Source organism: Lolium rigidum, chromosome 2 (genome assembly GCF_022539505.1).
Source record: "Lolium rigidum isolate FL_2022 chromosome 2, APGP_CSIRO_Lrig_0.1, whole genome shotgun sequence".
Classification (NCBI taxonomy): Eukaryota; Viridiplantae; Streptophyta; class Magnoliopsida; order Poales; family Poaceae; genus Lolium; species Lolium rigidum.
This window is the reverse complement of record NC_061509.1, coordinates 71,248,536-71,270,798: the sequence shown is the minus strand read 5'-3', so window position 1 is coordinate 71,270,798 and position 22,263 is coordinate 71,248,536. Positions and strand designations below refer to the sequence as shown.

General features: G+C 45.3%; 2 protein-coding genes across 2 annotated transcripts; both read right to left on the bottom strand.

Moving 5' to 3' along the window:
- Positions 1–11,376: 11,376 nt before the first annotated feature.
- On the bottom strand, positions 11,377–12,018 carry LOC124689863 (peroxiredoxin-2E-2, chloroplastic-like). The gene has a single exon (XM_047223324.1). It carries the CDS (start codon positions 12,016–12,018, stop codon positions 11,608–11,610), a length of 411 nt encoding a protein of 136 aa, XP_047079280.1. The 3' UTR covers positions 11,377–11,607.
- A 1,107-nt stretch (positions 12,019–13,125) lies between these two features.
- On the bottom strand, positions 13,126–14,140 carry LOC124686686 (peroxiredoxin-2E-2, chloroplastic-like). Its single transcript, XM_047220589.1, has one exon. It carries the CDS (start codon positions 14,040–14,042, stop codon positions 13,356–13,358), a length of 687 nt encoding a protein of 228 aa, XP_047076545.1. The 5' UTR covers positions 14,043–14,140; the 3' UTR covers positions 13,126–13,355.
- Between the last annotated feature and the right edge of the window lie 8,123 nt (positions 14,141–22,263).

Here is a 22,263-nt window from a genome sequence, read left to right as displayed (position 1 = left end):
TTAGAGCTTGCTAATTTGGTTTGCATATTTGGTTTCTCTAGAGTCTAGATAACATCTAGTATTGAGTTTTGAACAACAAGGAAGACGGTATGGAGTCTTATAATGTTTACCATATGTCTTTTATGTGAGTTTTGCTGTACCGTTCATCCTTGTGTTTGTTTCAAATAACCTTGCTAGCCTAAACCTTGTATCGAGAGGGAATACTTCTCATGCATCCAAAATCCTTGAGCCAACCACTATGCCATTCGTGTCCACCATACCTACCTACTACATGGTATTTATCCGCCATTCCAAAGTAAATTGCTTGAGTGCTACCTTTAAAATTCCATCATTCACCTTTGCAATATATAGCTCATGGGACAAATAGCTTAAAAACTATTGTGGTATTGAATATGTACTTATGCACTTTATCTCTTATTAAGTTGCTTGTTGAGCGATAACCATGTTTCGGGGACGCCATCAACTATTCTTTGTTGGATATCATGTGAGTTGCTATGCATGTCCGTCTTGTCCGAAGCAAGAGAGATCTACCACCTTCATGGTTGGAGCATGCATATTGTTAGAGAAGAACTTTGGGCCGCTAACTAAAGCCATGATTCATGGTGGAAGTTTCAGTTTTGGACACATATCCTCAATCTCATATGAGAATAATAATTGTTGCCACATGCTTATGCATTAAAGAGGAGTCCATTATCCGTTGTCCATGTTGTCCCGGTATGGATGTCTAAGTTGAGAATAATCAAAAGCGAGAAATCCAAAATGCGAGCTTTCTCCTTAGACCTTTGTACGAGCGACATGGAGGTACCCCATTGTGACACTTGGTTAAAACATGTGCATTGCAAAGATCCGGTAGTCCAAGTTAATTAGGACAAGGTGCGGGCACTATTAGTATACTATGCATGAGACTTGCAACTTGTAAGATATAATGTACATAACTCATATGCTTTATTACTACCGTTGACAAAATTGTTTCATGTTTTTAAAATAAAAGCTCTAGCACAAATATAGCAATCGATGCTTTCCTCTTTGAAGGACCATTCTCTTTACTTTTATGTTGAGTCAGTTCACCTATTTCTCTCCACCTCAAGAAGCAAACACTTGTGTGAACTGTGCATTGATTCCTACATATTTGCATATTGTACTTGTTATATTACTCTATGTTGACAATTATCCATGAGATATACATGTTACAAGTTGAAAGCAACCGCTGAAACTTAATCTTCCTTTGTGTTGCTTCAATACCTTTACTTTGATTTATTGCTTTATGAGTTAACTCTTATGCAAGACTTATTAATACTTGTCTTGAAGTACTATTCATGAAAAGTCTTTGCTTTATGATTCACTTGTTTACTAATGTCTTTACCATTGTTTTGATCGCTGCATCCACTACATATGTTTACAAATAGTATGATCAAGGTTATGATGGCATATCACTTCAGAAATTATCTTTGTTATCGTTTTACCTGCTCGGGACGAGCAGAACTAAGCTTGGGGATGCTTGATACGTCTCCGACGTATCGATAATTTCTTATGTTCTATGCCATATTATTGATGATACCTACATGTTTTATGCATACTTTATGTCATATTCGTGCATTTTCCGGCACTAACCTATTAATAAGATGCCGAAGTGCCGGCTCTGTTTTCTGCTGTTTTTGGTTTCGAAATCCTAGTAACGAAATATTCTCGGAATTGGACGAAACAAAGACCCGGGGGCCTATTTTTCCACGGAGCTTCCGGAAGACCGAAGAACATACGAAGTGGGGCCACGAGGTGGCGACACCACAAGGCGGCGCGGCCCGGGGGGCCCGCGCCGCCCTATGGTGTGGCCCCCTCGTCCGGCCCCCGACTCGCCCTTCCGCCTACTTAAAGCCTCCGTCGCGAAACCCCCGATGCGAAAAACCACGATACGGAAAACCTTACCGAGACGCCGCCGCCGCCGATCCCATCTCGGGGATTCCGGAGATCTCCTCCGGCACCCTGCCGGAGAGGGGATTCATCTCCCGGAGGACTCTACACCGCCATGGTCGCCTCCGGAGTGATGAGTGAGTAGTTCACCCCCGGACTATGGGTCCATAGCAGTAGCTAGATGGTTGTCTTCTCCTCATTGTGCTTCATTGTTGGATCTTGTGAGCTGCCTAACATGATCAAGATCATCTATCCGTAATTCTATATGTTGTGTTTGTCGGGATCCGATGGATAGAGAATACCATGTCATGTTAATTATCAAGTTATTACATATGTGTTGTTTATGATCTTGCATGCTCTCCGTTATTAGTAGAGGCTCTGGCCAAGTTTTTACTCTTAACTCCAAGAGGGAGTACTTATGCTCGATAGTGGGTTCATGCCTGCATTGACACCTGGGACAGTGACAGAAAGTTCTAAGGTTGTGTTGTGCTGTTGCCACTAGGGATAAAACATTGGCGCTATGTCCGAGGATGTAGTTGTTGATTACATTACGCACCATACTTAATACAATTGTCTGTTGTTAGCAACGTAATACTGGAGGGGGTTCGGATGATAACCTGAAGGTGGACTTTTTAGGCATAGATGCAGTTGGATGGCGGTCTATGTACTTTGTCGTAATGCCCAATTAAATCTCACTATACTTATCATGTCATGTATGTGCATTGTTATGCTCTCTCTATTTGTCAATTGCCCGACTGTAATTTGTTCACCCAACATGCTTTTATCTTATGGGAGAGACACCTCTAGTGAACTGTGGACCCCGGTCCATTCTTTAATACTAAAATACAAATCTGCTGCAATACTTGTTTTTACTATTTTCTCTGCAAACAATCATCTTCCACACAATACGGTTAATCCTTTGTTACAGCAAGCCGGTGAGATTGACAACCTCACTGTTTCGTTGGGGCAAAGTACTTTGGTTGTGTTGTGCAGGTTCCACGTTGGCGCCGGAATCTCTGGTGTTGCGCCGCACTACATCCCGCTGCCATCAACCTTCAACGTGCTTCTTGGCTCCTCCTGGTTCGATAAACCTTGGTTTCTTTCTGAGGGAAAACTTGCTGTTGTGCGCATCATACCTTCCTCTTGGGGTTGCCCAACGAACGTGTGAAATACACGCCATCATAGCTGCTGCCTGCACCGGGGTCATCCTCGAAGAAGACGGGCGCTCTACGCATCGCCGGTGACATCGAGGCGAAGGAGTAGTTTAGGTTGAGGCCGAGCCCGAGCCCGGGGCGACGCAAACGAGGCTAGGAGTAGTGGTCGTCAGCGAAAAGATGGCATCATCTCCGTTCGAGGCCTCGCTATCACCATGGCAACGTCGGATGCAGGATGAAGCCCTTGCTGAAGAAGGCAAGCGACGAAGGCGAGGTTTTCCGCACCATGGCAACGTTGTGTTGCATCCCTCCGGCCGCTTCTTGGATGACCTCACCGCACCGTCGTTCCTCATAGTACGCGGCCTCATACGTCGCCTACTCATCCGCCTTCTTCTTGGCCAAGGCCTCTTTGCGGCGGGTGTTGCGGTCAGCGCTGACGATGGATCTCCTCATTACTCTGACGCCCACATCTTCTCCGTAGATCATCCATTCGCCTTCATCATCACGCGCTTGGCGCAGGTTGCCTTGCCGAGTTGCGGTATTGGCTGGAGCGCGAGCGAGATTCCCCGTTGTCACTGCCACGACGGGGACGCAGGGCTTTTCCACCGTGTCGCGCGTTGTCGACGCCTCTATTCGACCCCCGAGCTACGAGGCCAGCATGAGTGTCGGTTGGTTTATCTGGCCGCTCTGCGCGCCAACAGCGCCCCAAGCGCTGGTGAGGAATGATTTTAGGGCGGTGTCTCCAAAATCTGTTTGGGGTTCCCGGTAGGAAAGTGCTAGGAATCCCTCGGAGGCACCAAGCCCTTCCAGCCTCCTGCTTCACAGATCGACACGTATCCACTTTTAGGTAAAAATCTGATTTTGTTTCGTCGCAGCAAAAAAAATCCCGCTTTTGCTTCATTGAAGCAAAAAACGGTTCACTAATAAAAAAACAGAAAAAACCACTTGAACACAAATCTAACTGGTGACCCCGTTTTTGCTTCATGGCAGCAAAAAAATACCCGTTTTTGCTTCATTGAAGCAGAAAACGGTTCGTCTAGAAATAAAAAGAAAAGAACTCACGAGAGACAGATTTCACCGAACCACATATCATTTGTAGCACAAAAAATATACAATTGTAGAATTGTGAATTACTCCTTGCCGGCGCACTGTCGGCAGCATTCCAACTACGGTTGGTTGCACCGTCATTTTCTTCTTGCATCACCGCCACTAATAGTGTTAGCACCATACTTCGTCGTAGCACGATACTTCGCCAGAGACCTCCTTTATAGCAACAATGCCTGCCAATGGCAGCACCACCACTTACTCCTTGCAGCACTGATACCCGCCGTTTGGAGCACCGTCGGCCGTCATTGGTAGCACATGCAGCCACCATTTGCAGCACCGCACGTCGATGTTGGTAGCACACGCGGCCGGAGTTGGTAGCACATGCAGCCACAAATTGCAGCACCGCCGGCCGCCGTTTGTAGCGCTAGCAGCAACCAGTTGTAGCCTTTGGCGCTCGCAAAATGGTGTCATCATCGTACAGCCATGGCCAGGCCCCATGAATCCCCGCTTCTTCCTCCATCGTGGCATCCCCCAAGAGCAATCTCGCCGGAGACGCTTCAACTCTGGTGGCAGCACCACCACCTGTCCTTGCAGCATTGGCGCTCTCTCCTTGTAGCACCGCCTTCACCCGGTGGTAGCGTCGCCGCCTACCTATGGAAGCACCGCCACTCCAGCTTGCAGCAGCGCAGCCTCGGCTTGAAGCTCCGTCGCCGCCGGTCGCAACATTCACAGTCGCCGGTGGCAGCATCCATCGGCCCGCCTTGTAGCACCGTCTCCGTCGGCCCGGCTTGCAGCACGGCCGTCGCCCAGCACGGCCGTCGCCGGGCGCAACATGTGCATCGCCGGCGGTAGCATCCGCTGGCCCGCCTTGGGTCCGGCGTTAGTAGCACACGTGGCCACCATTTGCAGCACCACCGCCCGCTATTGGCAGCACCAGCATCAACCATTTGCAGCCCTCTATCCACCGTTGGTAGCACAAAAATATCAAATGAGAACGTGGATTGAAGATGAGGTGCTCAGAATTTGTGGTAGCCGGTGAGAACTCGAGGAGGCAGTGGGAAGCCCCTGGACGTCCGGAGCGTCGCGCCGGTGGCGGAGCGTCTCGGAGGCGGGGGATCCGATGGTAGGGTCGAGGTAGAGCCGGTACGAAGAAGGGAGAAGGCGCGCGGCCGGCTTGAGCGCTTGACTCTCAGCGGCGCCGGCAAGCTCTAGACGGCGGCGGTGCGGTGGATGTCGGGCGCTGATGCGGCGGAGGTAGGGTGGCGGCCATCGAGCTAGAGGCGGACATCGGCGCTCCCGGGAAGGCGGAGGCAAAGGTTAGGCGGCGGCGCTGTGTGTGCGGCATGGCAGCGCTGCGGCCGTTTCCCCTAATCCCGTCCACGCGCATCAAACGGAAAAGGTGGGAGAAGAACGTGGGCAGGCCCCACCTCAGGCTAAACACAGCGGTACGATTCGATCGATCGTGCGACGTACGAGCCGGAGGCTGCTAAACAACGCTGCCTCCGGAGGAAAGGAAGCGTTTTCCTTCCCGGTAAGGCTGCTCTAAAATTTGAGGATTCAGCAGTGTCAATGTGAGGAACACGCGCAACGGTTCTCAACTCAAGTCATTTAATCGAGCACATGGAATGCACGCAATGTTTAACAAAAAGTTCTCTGAACGACCACGACACGTCGAAGGACAATCATACTAGCCACATCCCACAGCTGGGCAGATCAGTATTCACGAGACAGTTAAGAGCGGAAGATGCTCATGGTGGGGTGCGTGTTGTTAGGACATCTCGACCGCGCGGATCCAAAATGTGTATGTACCTCGTTTCAGCGGGGCAATGCATAGTGACCGAACCGTGTGCACCGACGTAGATGTGGCACGTTTTCGTCTCTGCGGACGCAACGGTCGTTCACATGGTCCTCGCATGGGTCCGCCTGGCAGCGGCACAAATGCTTCATCTTCAGCGCGGTATAACTTATGGATGGCGCGCTGCACTTTTTAGGGCCGTGTTAATGACGCTCCTCGGCTTCCGTAAGCGTAAGCTGGTGGGCGGCGTCGCAGTGGCAGAACATTGAAGGCGAGGTGGCGTCCGAGCCTTCTAAAGGTTCGCTTGCGGGGCCCATTTTTCCGACCATACCATTGCCAGAGTCCATCGTATCCACCCGACCGATGCTATGGGGAAAAAATGTTGGCCATTCCGCAAAATCAAGAACGACCACGAGGTTAGCGGTCCGGTAAGAAGCAGCGGGTCGGGCGGTACGTCCGTATCAATTTCGCGCGCCGCCTCTCGGAGGAAAACCGGCCGGTGCCATGGTTAGACGCAAACCTTCCCGGAGGAGGCCGGTACCTCAACTCCGGGCGTGTGCCGGTTCCCCCCCGTGCCACGCGAGGGCCGAGAGCGCCGTGACGAGGTACGCCACCGCCGAGCCATCTTGTCGGCCGATCTTCGAGTAGTCCGGCGTACACGCTCAACTCCTACAACTGAATCTCGTTTGGGACTTGAGAGTTCGACGCGCGCCGCCGAGCTGGAGACCTCAGCAACCTCGACTAGTTCGACCACGAGATCACCACGGAAGAATAAGAGAACGACGATGAGGATGTGGACAAGGACGCGGGCGAGGACGAGGATGTCGATGATGAGGACGACTACGCCGCCGAGCCCGAGCGCCGAGACAACGACCACGACGATGACGGGCCGGCGTGGGATCCGGAGACCCATCCATCGGACATTAGCGAGGAGGAGGACATTGCCATGGCACTAGCCAATAGCGAACTCGACGAGCTCAACGAGCTCGCTATGTGGGATGGGCTCGCCATCCAGTTTCGCGAGTCGGTGCTCGCGCACGGGAGGCCAGCGACTCCTCCGGCCACGCCAACACGTTCCAACGACCGCGCGTCAGTTCCGGCTCCTTCAACGGCCTGGGATCCATGGCCACCTTCACCACAGCCTCCTGCACGGCCGACGGCCTGGCCGCATTTGCCGCAGCCTGCCTTTCCTCCTCCACCGCCGGCGTACCAGCTTCCATGGCCGACGCCGGAGTTCATCGACCTCGTCAGCGACAATGAGTAGTAGCCAATAGCTAGGTTTTAGAATGCCTTTCTGGCCTTTTTTAAAAATCTTTTATGTTCTTTTATTAATGTAAATTATGGGTTTATCAAAAGGGAAAATATTACGCGTCGTGCCGCTGGAGCCACCCCCGACGCAAACGGACGCGCGGTCGATTTCGACCATTTAGGCTAACGCAAACGAACGCGACGCGTCCGTTTTAGCGTTTGAAATGCATCGCCTTGTTAGAGATGGCCTTAGAACAAAGCAGTGGCAGAGGGAGATGCTGTCAATTGAGAGCGGTTGCACCTGTGCCAACAAGGGATACCATGTCTGCTCGCACTTCTTATAAGAGTATGTTTCACCATTCTAGTGATTTTTTGGCAAAAGATACCACCCTGCCCAATTCATTAACAAAAAGAACCATTGTGAGTGCAAATGGCAAAAAAGACCACCTCTGCTGCGGCGGCAGCCAGTGGCAGAGCACCTTGTGTTGTTAGATTAATGTTGTGTAGTCAAATACATCTATTTGTATACACTTTTAATATTTTTTTACAGACTTTTAGCTTGTATTGTCAAAAAACCGTGTAGTCATATGACTACACAGCTCAAGTGTGGCTACGCCACTGGCGGCAGCGCCCCACCCCATGTGACACGTGGAGCATGCCACCGGAGTGAGAGGCGGTAGGAGCCTGCCGTCCTAGGCTGTGGCGGCACGTTAGCCAGCAGCTTCGCCTTCAACGCACCGTTGAAGCTGCGGACCCTACCGAAATGGCAGCCGGCGGCAAGTGTTTGTGGCGCATGCCTCCACGCGTAGTGGCGTCAGGCCTGCATTCCTCGTCGCGCGCGGGAGAATCTTACCCGGCAGCCCGATAGCTTCGGATGGCACTAATTTTTCGGTGGCACTGATTTTGATGCTGCAAAAGAGACAGCTGATAGTATTGCAAATTGGACTGCTTTAATTCAAAATGTTGCTATTTGTGCTGCTTTTGGAGAGTGATTGAAGAATATGGAGCATAGATTCTCTGGTATAAGAAATAGACTGCATTGTTTCCGATGACGGAGAGTGTCTCACAAAAATGATACTCCCTGTATTTAAAAATAGGTGCTTTACTTTTGTCTAGATACAGATGTATCTAGTGCATTTTCTAGATAAAGGACACATATTTTTAGATGGAGGGTGTACAATAAATAAATCATGGATGACTGATACAGTGTAGCTTTGTTGATTCTGAGCTGATTCTATATAAAGGTGTTACTCGCTCTGCAATCTCACTCTCACTTTCCGCGCACCCTCACTATCAGCATACACATTTTTCTTCACGTAGTTAGGTTTTGCTCACTTAGTTGATGTCTTTTGCTCGCTGCTCAAGAATTCTCGGCTGATTTAGTGTTTGTTCAGTCTGTGATATCAAGGTAAGGATTTCAAGAAGCTAGCATGATCTATTTTAGTTATGCAATTAGAACCTAATTAGTTGTGTAGTGTAATTAGTTTGATTAATGCATGTTCTGTAGTTGCATGCAGAATTTGCCTGCATAGGTATGATGAAAATATTAGTAGGTCATCGGCTGTGTAGTTATTATTGAATAATATATTAGGACATGCAACATCCTAGAGGGAAAAATTGGCGAAAACTTTTAGGCGGGAAATATTAGGGGCGAATTTTTGGCGGAAATCAATACTACTTTATCAAGACATCTCATGAAATTAAGATACAACAAACGCTAAAATTTAAATACGGGTAAACACTACAACGAAATTTAAGATACAATGACAAATTATAATTGAAATAAAGATACATAACTACTACGACAAATCACTCTACTTGCCATGTGTCTAGCGTGACTATTTTCCGGTCTTGTCACCACGTTCTTCTGCTGTCTGTGCCTCAACAACTCTTTCTCTTAATCTCTTCCTTTCGGCTTCACGGGCCTCTCTGCGCACCTCTTCCTCTGCATACATGCGTGCAACCTCATCATCCATCCTCTTCTGATTCACCTCACGATTTCCAGCTTGCTGCGCCCTTAATTTTTGTACTGTCTCTCTCTGTTTTATCATTAGCAACAACCTTTTCCCAACGCTCCTCCTCATGGAACCTTGCCCATACATGCCGTTGTTTTTCCTCCACCCAACGGTGTGCCCAATCCGGTTGTTACTTGTCTATCCAGTGAAACCTCTTGCAAAGGGGCGGGGGAGACTGCAACACAAATAAGATGGTTAATAAACGAAAAATAATGACATACTAATATGCCTTTTAATCTTGTTGTTAGAACATACCGTAGGCCTCGAGGACGATGAACTTGTTTGTGTGGGTGGGTCATGATCGTAGTGCGTGCACATGAAATATTTTATGTCCAACTTATCGGGAAAATCCACCACCTCCTTCACCTTCGCAAGGCGGCCGCACCAACACCTCTTTGCTCTCACCCCGGTGGCAAGCTTGCATTCTTCCCCTTCATCGGCCTAAAATTTTGGTCCGAGCAAGGCACACTCATACTCACTCGAATATTTTGCGAAGGAAAGAGAGAGGCGCAGAAGGCAAACTCGATCCTGCTGTTTTGATTTGTATGCGGGTAAGTATGGATTATATAGCCTTCAATTAGTATGGATTATATATCCTTCAATTAGCATGTACAGTACCAAAAAATTACCATAGCTTGTGGGTGCTTTTTTTTTTTGAGAACACAGTACAACGCAGACGCTCACAAACACGCACGTACAAACACCCCTATGAACGCACGCACGCACTCCCTACCCCTATGAGCACCTCCGAGGGACTGAGCCGACATATCTTGAGGTTGACGAAGTCACCACTAGCGCCTCGCTGTTGACGGGCACGTCACCTACCACTGAAAGCATAGCGCCGGTTAAATCCTGAAATAAATCCAGGTAAATGCAAACACCCATGTCAAATCTAGGACTTGAACCTGGGTGGGCTGGTTCCACCAGAAGGGACCTAACCACCAGAGTCAAGCTCTAGCTTGTGGGTGCTCTATTTGTTGTATCAGCACAAACTCCTATACAAATAAGCTGCTTTCGGTGGTCACTTATTTGTATTGCTTTCACCACAAACCAAAATCGAGCGAAAATCTCAAACAAAGCACTCAATCTCACGTCGCATCGTCGCATGGAAATCAGTGCCTGTCAGGCCGATCAACAAATTCGGCGTCATCGAGCGGGAACGCTACAAGTGCGTTGCGCGCGTGTCGGATGGCGGGGCCTGCCACCACGGTGTGGGGCGACATGTCCACGTAAGCCTGCTGCCGCTTGGTGGGGTGCCATGGCCCGCAAATACCGACGCGGGTTGACAGGGAAGCTGCTTCGCTAACGTGCCGCCATAGCGTGGGACGGCAGGCTCCTGCCACCCGTCTCTCCGGTGACATGCTCCACGTGTCATCGGGGGCACTGCCGCCACAACCGAGGTGGTTTTTTTTGTCATTTGCACTCATGGGTGGTTCTTTTTATCAATGAATTTGACAGGTGGTCTATTTTGCCAAAAATTATATTCTTCTCATCCGAGCTGATCAAGATTTACGCACCAACTTCATATGCGTGGAAGGGTTGGAAAACATTTTGGCCTTCTCTGATTTACAGGATACTGAAATCAAAGAAATAGATAGGATAGAGATGGAAATAGGAAAGGATGGCAGGTGTAAACCTGTCCTCGTTCCTTGTGCATAGAAATCGAAGAATAAAATTTGAGTAGATTTTTATTTCTTATAAGATTTGTCTTGAAACTGAGATCCAAAGGAATTGTTCCTTCGATTTTTCTTTCCACCATTTCTGTGAATCAAAGGAGTGAACGTTAGCATCTTAGGAAAATTTTCCAAACCTCTACTTTCCTCCACATTTCCTCCAAATCAAAGAAGTCTTCCAGTAAATTTTCAGACTTTTGGACCCGTTTGATTCAAAGGAGTTTAAAAGCATAGGATTATGAAAAAACGTAGTATGTCATGCCACATGGTATCCTACAGGAATGAAAAATGCAAGAATCAATTGTAGGAATTGTTTGATTGCCCACATGAAAAATGCAACAAATTCAGTAGATATTGAGTGGGTGTGTTAGTTTTCATAGAGACATAGAAATTTTCCTAGAGGTCTAACTAATTGTTATAAATTCTATGGGATTATAGTGTACGAAAGGAACCTACAGAAATTTTGATGGGTTCAACTATTTGAATCAAATAACTTCAATAGGAAAGAATTCTATGGGTAAAAAACCAATAAAATTATCAAACAAGCCTGGCAATTGTGATTCGTACGCGACGCTCTGGAAAATTTTGGTCTATCATTTCATCGAACACATCGACAGCACTCACAGTTCAACAAAAGAAAAATCCTCTATACGACGGCGACGCATCGAAGGACAGACAGTCACACAAGCCACAGTTCGCGGAATTATTACTCACTGCTAAATAAGACGCTGTTTAAGAGCAGAAGAAGGTGCTCCCTCAGGAACCGCTCAGAGGGCGTTGAGCATGTCCTCTGCGCTGCTGGTGGTGAAGGCGCCGCCCTCCTCGAGGTTGAGCACCTTGACGACGCCGTCGTCCGCGAGGAGCGCGTGGCGGCGGGAGCGCACGCCGAGGCCCATGGGCTTGTCGGAGAGGTCCATCTCGACGCCGAGCGCGCGGGTGAGCTCGAGGTTGCCGTCGGAGAGCAGCAGCACGTCGTCGCCGAGGCCGAGGCTCTCCTTCCGCGCCTTCACGACGAAGGCGTCGTTCACCGACACGCACGCCACGGTATCGACGCCCTTGGCGCGGAGCTCGCCGGCCTTCCACCACGGTATGGGACGGCATGTCCACGTAAGCCTGCCGCCGCTTGGTGGGGCGCCATGGCCCGCAACTACCGACGCCGGTTGACGGCGAAGATCCATGGCTAACGTGCCGCCACAGCGCGGGACGGCAGGCTCCTGCCACCTCTCTCTCTGGCGGCATGGTCCACGTGTTGTCTGGGGGCGCTACCGCCACAGTCGATGTGGTCCTTTTGGTCATTTGCATTCACGGGTGGTCCTTTTTGTCAATGAATTGGACAAAGTGGTCTCTTTTGCCAAAAAATTATATTCTTCTCATCCGAGCTGATCTAGATGCATTTACGCACCAACATCATATGCATGGAAGGGTTGGAAAACATTTTGGCCTTCTTTGATCTACAGGATACTGAAATCAAAGAAATAGGATAGAGATGGAAATAGGAAAGGATAGCAGGTGTAAACCTGTCCTCGTTCCTTGCATAGAAATCGAAGAATAAGATTTGAGTGAATTTTTATTTCTTATAAGATTTGCCTTGAAACTGAGATCCAAAGGAATTGTTCCTTCGATTTTTCTTTCCACCATTTCTATGAATCAAAGGAGTGAACATTAGCATCTTAGGAAAAAAATTCAAACCTCTACTTTCCTCCACATTTAGCAGGTGTATACCCTTGTGCATAGAAATCGAAGAATAAGATTTGAGTGGATTTTTATTTCTTATAAGATTTGCCTTGAAACTGAGATCCAAAGGAATTGTTCCTTTGATTTTTCTTTCCACCATTTCTATGAATCAAAGGAGTGAACATTAACATCTTAGGAAAATTTTCCAAACCTCTACTTTTCCTCCACATTTCCTCCAAATCAAAGAAGTCTTTCAGTGATTTTTCAGACTTTTGGACCCGTTTGATTCAAAGGAGTTTAAAAGCAAAGGATTATGAAAAAACGTAGTATGTCATGCCACATGGTATCCTACAGGAATGAAAAATGCAAGAATCAATTGTATGAATTGTTTGATTGCCCACATGAAAAATGCAAGAAATTCAGTAGAGATTGAGTGCGTGTGTTAGTTGTCATAGAGACATAGAAATTTTCCTAGAGGTCTAACTAATTGTTATAAATTCTATGGGATTATAGTGTACGAAAGGAAACTACAGAAATTTTGATGGGTTCAATTATTTGAATCAAATAACTTCAGTAGGAAAGAATTCTATGGGTAAAAAACCAATAAAATTATCAAACAAGCCTGGCAATAGTGATTCGTACGCGACGCTCTGGAAAATTTTGGTCTACCATTTCATCGAACACATCGACAGCACGCACAGTTCACCAAAAAGGAAATCCTCTATACGACGGCGACGCATCGAAGGACAGTCACACCACGAGCCAGAGTTCATGGAATTATTACTCACTGCTAGACAAGACGTTGTTTCAGAGCAGAAGAAGGTGCTCCATCAGGAACCGCTCAGAGGGCGTTGAGCATGTCCTCTGCGCTGCTGGTGGTGAATGCGCCGCCCTCCTCGAGGTTGAGCACCTTGACGACGCCGTCGTCGGCGAGGAGCGCGTAGCGGCGGGAGCGGACGCCGAGGCCCATGGGCTTGTCGGAGAGGTCCATCTCGACGCCGAGCGCGCGGGTGAGCTCGAGGTTGCCGTCGGAGAGGAGCAGCACGTCGTCGCCGAGGCCGAGGCTCTCCTTCCACGCCTTCATGACGAAGGCGTCGTTCACGGACACGCAGGCCACGGTGTCGACGCCCTTGGCGCGGAGCTCGCCGGCCTTCTCGACGAACCCGGGGAGGTGCTTCTGGGAGCAGGTCGGGGTGAAGGCGCCGGGGACGGCGAAGAGCACGGCCTTCTTCCCCGCCGTCAGCTCGTCCACCGTCACCGTCTTCAGCTCGCCGTCGGCCGGGTCGAAGAAGGAGAGCGTGGCGTCGGGGAGCTTGTCGCCGACCGCGATGGTGGCCACGACCGGGGCGGCCGAGGCCGCGGACGCGGCGAACCTCCTCGCCCCCGGAGCGGCGGCGGCGCGGAGGTGGTAGGACGGGGCGGCGAGGCGGCGGGAGGCGAAGGAGAGCGACGGGGAGGAGAGCACGAAGCGCCTGCCGGCGCCGGCGGCCGCCGCGGAGGAGAGGGTGGAGAGCGAGGCGGTGGCCATGGATCGAGGGAGGAGAAGGCGGCGGCGATGTGTTCGAGGTAATGCTATCTGTTCTGCTCGGCCTTGGGGAGAGCGTTGGGGTTTGGGTTTTGGATGGAACGGACGGACGGCCCGGGTGCAGACAGACGTGATACAGATTTTGGTTGGTTGGTGGTTCGTTACGTTCGATGCGGAAGAGGAACGGGTGGATGACGTGCTGTCGCGCTGGATTAGGCTGGCGGCCCAAAATATTTGGGAGAGGCTGGACGCAGGTGTATTGGGTTCTCATACTGATTATCAGCAGGCTTTCACTTCCTGACGGCCTATCTAAACTGCAGGAGGCAGCCCAGTCGCTCAGAATGGGCGTAAAGCACTACCCCGTCGGGAGGGAGGTACTATACACCACCCTGGTTGGTACACACCAGGTGCCGCACCCCCCCCCCTCCGTGCCTGTTGAGCCGGCCCAGCCACGCTTATTTTTGTTTATTTCCTGTTTTTCTCCTTTTCTGCTGTTTCTTTTCTTTTCTTTTATAAAAAATTAAAATGCCAATGTGAAACTTTTTCGGAAAAACAAATTTTTTATAATATAAATTTTCCAAAATATGAAGATTTTAAATTTGTATATTTTTGAAAAATTGGAACACATTATTTTCGAGTTTTTTCTTTTTTATATGAACAATTTCCGAATTTGAACAATTTTCGGATTTGAACATTTTTCGAATTTAAACATTATTTGGATTTTGAACAATTTTTGGATTTGAACTTTTTTATGTTTGAATATTGTTTTTCAAATTTTGATTTTTTTAGATTGAACATTTTTCAAAATTTGACCATTTTTAGATTGAATTTTTTTTTCAAAAATTCAAATTTTCCAACATTTGAACATTTTTGGAAGTGAACATATTTTAAATTTGAACATTTTTCAATTATGAATATTTTTCGGATACGAACAATTTTTAGCTTTGAACAATTCTCGTTTTAAACACTTTTCAAATTTGAACGTTTTCGAATTTGAACTATTTTAAATTTGAACTTTTCAAATCTAAACTTTTTCAATTTTGAACAAAAATAAAAACAAACAGAAAAGAAAAGGAAAGAAAAAAGAAAACAGAAAAAAGAAAATAAAATAAAACATAAACATAAATAGAAAACAAAAACGAAAACGAAAAAAAGAAAAAGGTGAAAATAGGCAAGGCCCAATACCCGACCGAGGGTGTGCGGTGCTCGGTAGGCACCGACTCGGTCGGTGTATAGGATTTGCCCGTCGGGACCCCCTACTCGGGAATTCCTTTTCATCACCCGCGTTGATGGTTACCAACCATCGCCCGCGTGGTTTCACCTGTGGGGAGTTTTTGGGCCGCGGCCCATTAACATACAGGGAGTCTGTAGGCCTTGGTTTTTCCGATTTTCGTCAAGTTTTTTGGTTTTTTTAGTTTCTGTTTTCTTTCGGTTTTTCTTTGATTTTTCGATTTTTCTTTTTTTTAACAAATTTTAAAGTGGTGCAAAATTTAAAGTTAAGAAAATTTCAAATTCGAACAAATTTTCAAAGTAATTTTAGCAAAGTTCAAATCTTAGCAAATTTCGAATCTAGGCTATTTTTAAATCTAAGCAAATTTCGAATCTCGGTAAATTTGAAATCTAAGCAATTTTCGAATATGAGAAAATTTCAATTTTCGAACTAATGGGCCAGGCCCATTAACGGGTTCCCCTTAGTGATGGTTATAAACCATCGCTAAGGGGTGATGGTTAGCTGCGCCCCCCTACTCACCGCTTGTTGGCGCACGTTTGTAGGGCACACACGCATGCTCCATAGTTCTTGGGCCGGCCCAATAACTCATTTCATATTATGTTAATAGTAACATTTTTCTCTAGTTTATTGCGGATCCGATTGCTAGCCCAATGGTTTTTGCTTTGCCGCACCATACCAAAGACTAGAGTTCCAACCCTGTATCTGCAAGTTAGCTTTTCGAACTTGAGCAAAAAATGAATTTGAACAAATTCAGACCCCTCGGCAAATTTTGAATATGAACAAAATCCGAACTTGAATGAAAAATTAATTTGACCAAATTCAGATCCCGAACAAATTTAGAATTTGAGAAAAATTGAATTTGAACAAAAATTTCAAATTTAAAATATGTTCAATTAAAAAAAATTCTGAAATAAAAATTTGTTCGGATTTTGAATTTGAACAAATTCAGATTCTGAGAAAATTTCGAAACTAGGTAAATTTTAAATTTGAATAAGAATTAAATTAAAAAAAAATATTCAAAAATATTCAATTAAAAAAGGTTCGGAAATAAAAAAAAATGGTCAAATTTCAATTTTTTAAAAGAAACGGAAATGAGAAGTGAGAAAAAGACAAAAAAACACAAAACAGAAAAACCGCGAACCCTGAAGAAAACCAAAGAAACCAACTGAAACCGAGAAAATCCGTTAAAACCGGACAAAAGTTGACCGGAATGGCGATAGAAAAGAAAAAGTGTCGGGCACGAGTTACTTGGGCCGACCCATTTATATCGAGTGCACGGGCGAAGCGTATTAAGCCCCATTAATGGGCGGGAAATAGGGTTTTCTCGCCTCGTCACGCTGCTACAGTGAAATTCTTTGCCTAAGAAGCAAAGAGGTTTTAAATTTGACACTTTTTGGTTGAAACATGAGGACTTCATGCCCAAAATGGATGAGGTTGGGGGATATGTGGCTATTAGGTGAGTCTATTGATATTATCAATATCAAGATAAGAGATTTAAGAACTATTTTTAAGGATGGGGTCCAATTGGTTTAAAAATGAAGAAAAATAAAGATGAGTTGCAATGTGAACTTGAATCCTTGGAGAGTTTTCAGGAAAGTACAGATTTATTGCCACGTGATTTTTGAGTAAAAAATACTATTAAAGTGGAGTTGTATAATTCAAATTTTGAGGAGGAAGATTACTCGCATCAGACATCACATGGAAGGTGGTGGCTATTGCAAGGAGACCAAAATACTTCCTATTTAAATAGATTGCTAATGGCGGGAAATGTAAGAATACAACGCATTCATAGATGATCAAGGGGTTTTACCTGAGGGGATTGAAAACCTGTTAAAGCATGCTCCATCTTAAGGATCTATTTAATCCTTATCCTTGTAACTTGTTCAATATTTTTCCTTCTTTATACAATGCGAATGAAATTTAGGATGATAATGAGCATTCGAATAGACCTTTTCCAGTTGAGGAAGTAAAAACTCACTTTTCTCTATGAATGTTAACAGAGCCCTAGGCCTTGATGAAACACTGATGTCTACGGGTGCTTCTATTCTTGTAGACAGTGTTGGGCCTCCAAGAGCAGAGGTTTGTAGAACGGCGAGCAAGTTTCCCTTAAGTGGATCACCCAAGGTTTATCGAACTCGGGGAGGAAGAGGTCAAAGATATCCCTCTCATGCAACCACTGCAACCACAAAGCAAGAAGTCTCTTGTGTCCCCAACACACCTAATAGGTGCACTAGTTCGGCGAAGAGATAGTGAAATACAAGTGGTATGAATGAATATGAGCGAGTAGTACGGCGCCGGAAAAGTGCTTGCTGGCGTGCGATTGATGGTAGTAATATTGCAGGAAGTAAACATGCGAGCAGAACGAGTAAACAAGCAGCGATAGCGATATTTAGGAACAAGGCCTAGGGATCATACTTTCACTAGTGGACACTCTCAACATTGATCACATAACAGAATAAATAGATAGATGCTAGACTCTACACCCTCTTGTTGGATGATGAACACCACTAATCGTGTAGAATTACACGAACCCTCAATGCCGGAGTTAACAAGCTCCACAATATTCAATGTTCATATTTAAGTAACCTTAGAGTGCATGACAGATCAACATAACCAAACCAAGTACTAACATAGCATGCACACTCGTCACCTTCACACTACGAAAGGAGGAATAGATCACATCAATACTATCATAGCAATAGTTAACTTCATAATCTACAAGAGATCACAATCATAGCCTACGCCAAGTACTACACGATGCACACACTGTCACCATTACACCGTGCGGGAGGAATAAACTACTTTAATAACATCACTAGAGTAGCACACAGATAAATTGTGATACAAAACACATTGCAATCATAAAGAGATATAAATAAGCACTTCACTATGCCATTCATAACGGTGAATAAGTATTACGTGAAATATAGCCTAAGAGACCCACACGGTGCACACACTTGTCACCTTTACACACGTGGGACAAGGAGTCTCCAGGAGATCACATAAGTAAAATCCACTTGACTAGCATAATGACATCTAGATTACAAGCATCATCATATGAATCTCAATCATGTAAGGCAGCTCATGAGATTATTGTATTGAAGTACATAGGAGAGAGATGAACCACATAGCTACCGGTACAGCCCCGAGCCTCGATGGAGAACTACTCCCTCCTCATGGGAGACAGCAGCGTTGATGAAGATGGCGGTGGTGTCGATGGAGAAGCCTTCAGGGGCACTTCCCCGTCCGGCGGCGTGCCGGAACGAGAGACTCCTGTCCCCCGGATCTTGGCTTCGCGATGGCGGCGGCTCACGGAAGGTTTCTCGTACGTGGTTTCGTCGACGTATCGAGGTTTTAGGTCGGGGACCTTTATATAGGCGAAGAGGCGGAGTCGGAGGGTCGACGAGGTGGTGTCACGCTAGGGCGGCGCGGCCAAGGCACTGGGCCGCGCCGCCCTATCATCCGGTGGGCCCGTGGCCCCCTCCAGCGACTCTCGGGTGTTCGGAAGCTTCGTGGAAAAATAGGATGCTTGGGCGTTGATTTCGTCCGATTCCGAGAATATTTCCTTACTAGGATTTCGAAACCAAAAACAGCGGAAAACGAGAGCTGGCCCTTCGGCATCTCGTCAATAGGTTAGTTCCGGAAAACGCATAATAATGACATATAATGTGTATAAAACATGTAGATATCATCAATAATGTGGCATGTAACATAAGAAATTATCGATACGTCGGAGACGTATCGGCATCCCCAAGCTTAGTTCTGCTCGTCCGAGCGAGTAAACGATAACAAAGATAATTTCTGGTGTGACATGCCATCATAACCTTGATCATACTATTGTAAGCATATGTAATGAATGCAGTGATCAAAACAATGGTAATGACATGAGTAAACAAATGAATCATAAAGCAAAGACTTTTCATGAATAGTACTTTCAAGACAAGCATCAATAAGTCTTGCATAAGAGTTAACTCATAAAGCAATAAATCAAAGTAAAGGTATTGAAGCAACACAAAGGAAGATTAAGTTTCAGCGGTTGCTTCCAACTTATAACATGTATATCTCATGGATATTGTCAATGTAAAGTAATATAACAAGTGCAATATGCAAGTATGTAGGAATCAATGCACGAGTTCACACAAGTGTTTGCTTCTTGAGGTGGAGAGAAATAGGTGAACTGACTCAACATAAAAGTAAAAGAAAGGTCCTTCAAAGAGGAAAGCATCGATTGCTATATTTGTGCTAGAGCTTTTATTTTGAAAACATGAAACAATTTTGTCAACGGTAGTAATAAAGCATATGTATCATGTAAATTATATCTTACAAGTTGCAAGCCTCATGCATAGTGTACTAATAGTGCTCGCACCTTGTCCTAATTAGCTTGGATTAACACGGATTATCATTGCATAACATATGTTTCAACCAAGTGTCACAATGGGGTACCTCTATGCCGCCTGTACAAGGGTCTAAGGAGAAAGTTCGCATTGGATTTCTCGCTTTTGATCATTCTTCAACTTAGACACCCATACTTGGGACAACATAGACAACGAGATAATGGACTCCTCTTTTAATGCTTAAGCATGTACAACAGTTAATATTCTCATAAGAGATTGAGGTTTATGTCCAAAACTGAAACTTCAACCATGATTCATGGCTTTAGTTAGCGGCCCAATGTTCTTCTCTAACATTATGCATACTCAAACCATTTGATTGTGAAAACCGCCCTTACTTCGAGACAAGACGAACATGCATAGCAACTCACATGATATTCAACAAAGAGTTGATGGCGTCCCCGGGAGCATGGTTATCGCACAACAAGCAACTTAATAAGAGATAAAGTGCATAAGTACATATTCAATACCACAATAGTTTTTAAGGCTATTTTGTCCCATGAGCTATATATTGCAAAGGCGAATGATGGAAATTTTAAAGGTAGCACTCAAGCAATTTTACTTTGGAATGGCGGGGAAATACCATGTAGTAGGTAGGTATGGTGGACACAAATGGCATAGTGGTTGGCTCAAGGATTTTGGATGCATGAGAAGTATTCCCTCTCGATACAAGGCTTAGGCTAGCAAGGTTATTTGAAACAAACACAAGGATGAACCGGTGCAGCAAAACTCACATAAAAGACATATTGTAAACATTATAAGACTCTACACCGTCTTCCTTGTTGTTCAAAACTCAATACTAGAAATTATCTAGACTTTAGAGAGACCAAATATGCAAACCAAATTTTAGCAAGCTCTATGTATTTCTTCATTAATGGGTGCAAAGTATATGATGCAAGAGCTTAAACATGAGCACAACAATTGCCAAGTATCACATTATCCAAGACATTTTAGCAATTACTACATGTAGCATTTCCCGATTCCAACCATATAACAATTTAACGAAGAAGATTCAACCTTCGCCATGAATACTATGAGTAAAGCCTAAGAACACATGTGTTCATATGAACCAGCGGAGTGTGTCTCTCTCCCACACAAGGATGAACTTATTCAAACAAAAACAAAAACAAAAACAAAGACGCTCCAAGTAAAGTACATAAGATGTGACCGAATAAAAATATAGTTTCAAGAGAAGAAACTCGATAATGTTGTCGATGAAGAAGGGGATGCCTAAGGCATCCCCAAGCTTAGACAGCTTGAGTCTTCTTGAAATATGCAGGGATGAACCACGGGGGCATCCCCAAGCTTAGACTCTTCACTCTTCTTGATCATAGTATATCATCCTCCTCTCTTGACCCTTGAAAACTTCCTCCACACCAAACTCGAAACAAACTCATTAGAGGGTTAGTGCATAATCAAAAATTTCACATGTTCAGAGGTGACACAATCATTCTTAACACTTCTGGACATTGCACAAAGCTTCTGAAAGTTAATGGAACAAAGAAATCCATCCAACATAGCAAAAGAAGCAATGCGAAATAAAAGGCAGAATCTGTCAAAACAGAACAGTCCGTAAAGACGAATTTTAAAGTGGCACCGGACTTGCTCAGATGAAAATTCTCAAATTGAATGAAAGTTGCATACATATCTGAGGATCACTCACGTAAATTGGCATAATTTTCTGAGTTACCTACAGAGAATTAGGCCCAGATTCGTGACAGACAGAGAAATCTGTTTACGCGAGTAATCCAAATCTAGTATCAACCCTACTATCAAAGACTTTACTTGGCACAACAATGCAATAAAATAAGATAAGGAGAGGTTGCTACAGTAGTAACAACTTCCAAGACTCAAATACAAAATAAAAGTACTGTAACAAAATAAACACATGGGTTATCTCCCAAGAAGTTCTTTCTTTATAGCCATTAAGATAGGCTCAGCAATTTTAATGATGCTCTCCCAAGAAATAAGAGTTGAAGCGAAAGAGAGCATCAAGAAGCAAATTCAAAACAAATTTAAGCCTAACATGCTTCCTATGCATAGGAATCTTGTAAACAAACAAGTTCATGAAGAGCAAAGTAACAAGCATAGGAAGATAAAACCGAGTGTAGCTTCAAAAATTTCAGCATATAGAGAGGTGTTTTAGTAACATGAAAATTTTTACAACCATATTTTCCTCTCTCATAATAATTTTCAGAGACATCATGAACAAACTCAACAATATAAGTATCACATAAAGCATTCTTATTCACATGCATAAAAGTATCATGACTCTCCACATAAGCATAATCAATTTTATTAGTTGTAGTGGGAGCAAATTCAACAAAGTAGCTATCATTATTATTCTCATCATCAAATATAGGAGGCATATTGTAATCATAATCAAATTTATCCTCCATAACAGGCGGTACTAAAAGACCAATATCATTATAATCATCATAAATAGGAGGCAAAGTATCATCAAAGTAAATTTTCTCCTCAATGCTTGGGGGACTAAAAATATCATGCTCATCAAAGCCAGCTTCCCCAAGCTTAGAATTTTCCATATCATTAGCAACAATGGTGTTCAAAGCGTTCATACTAATATGTTCCATAGGTTTTT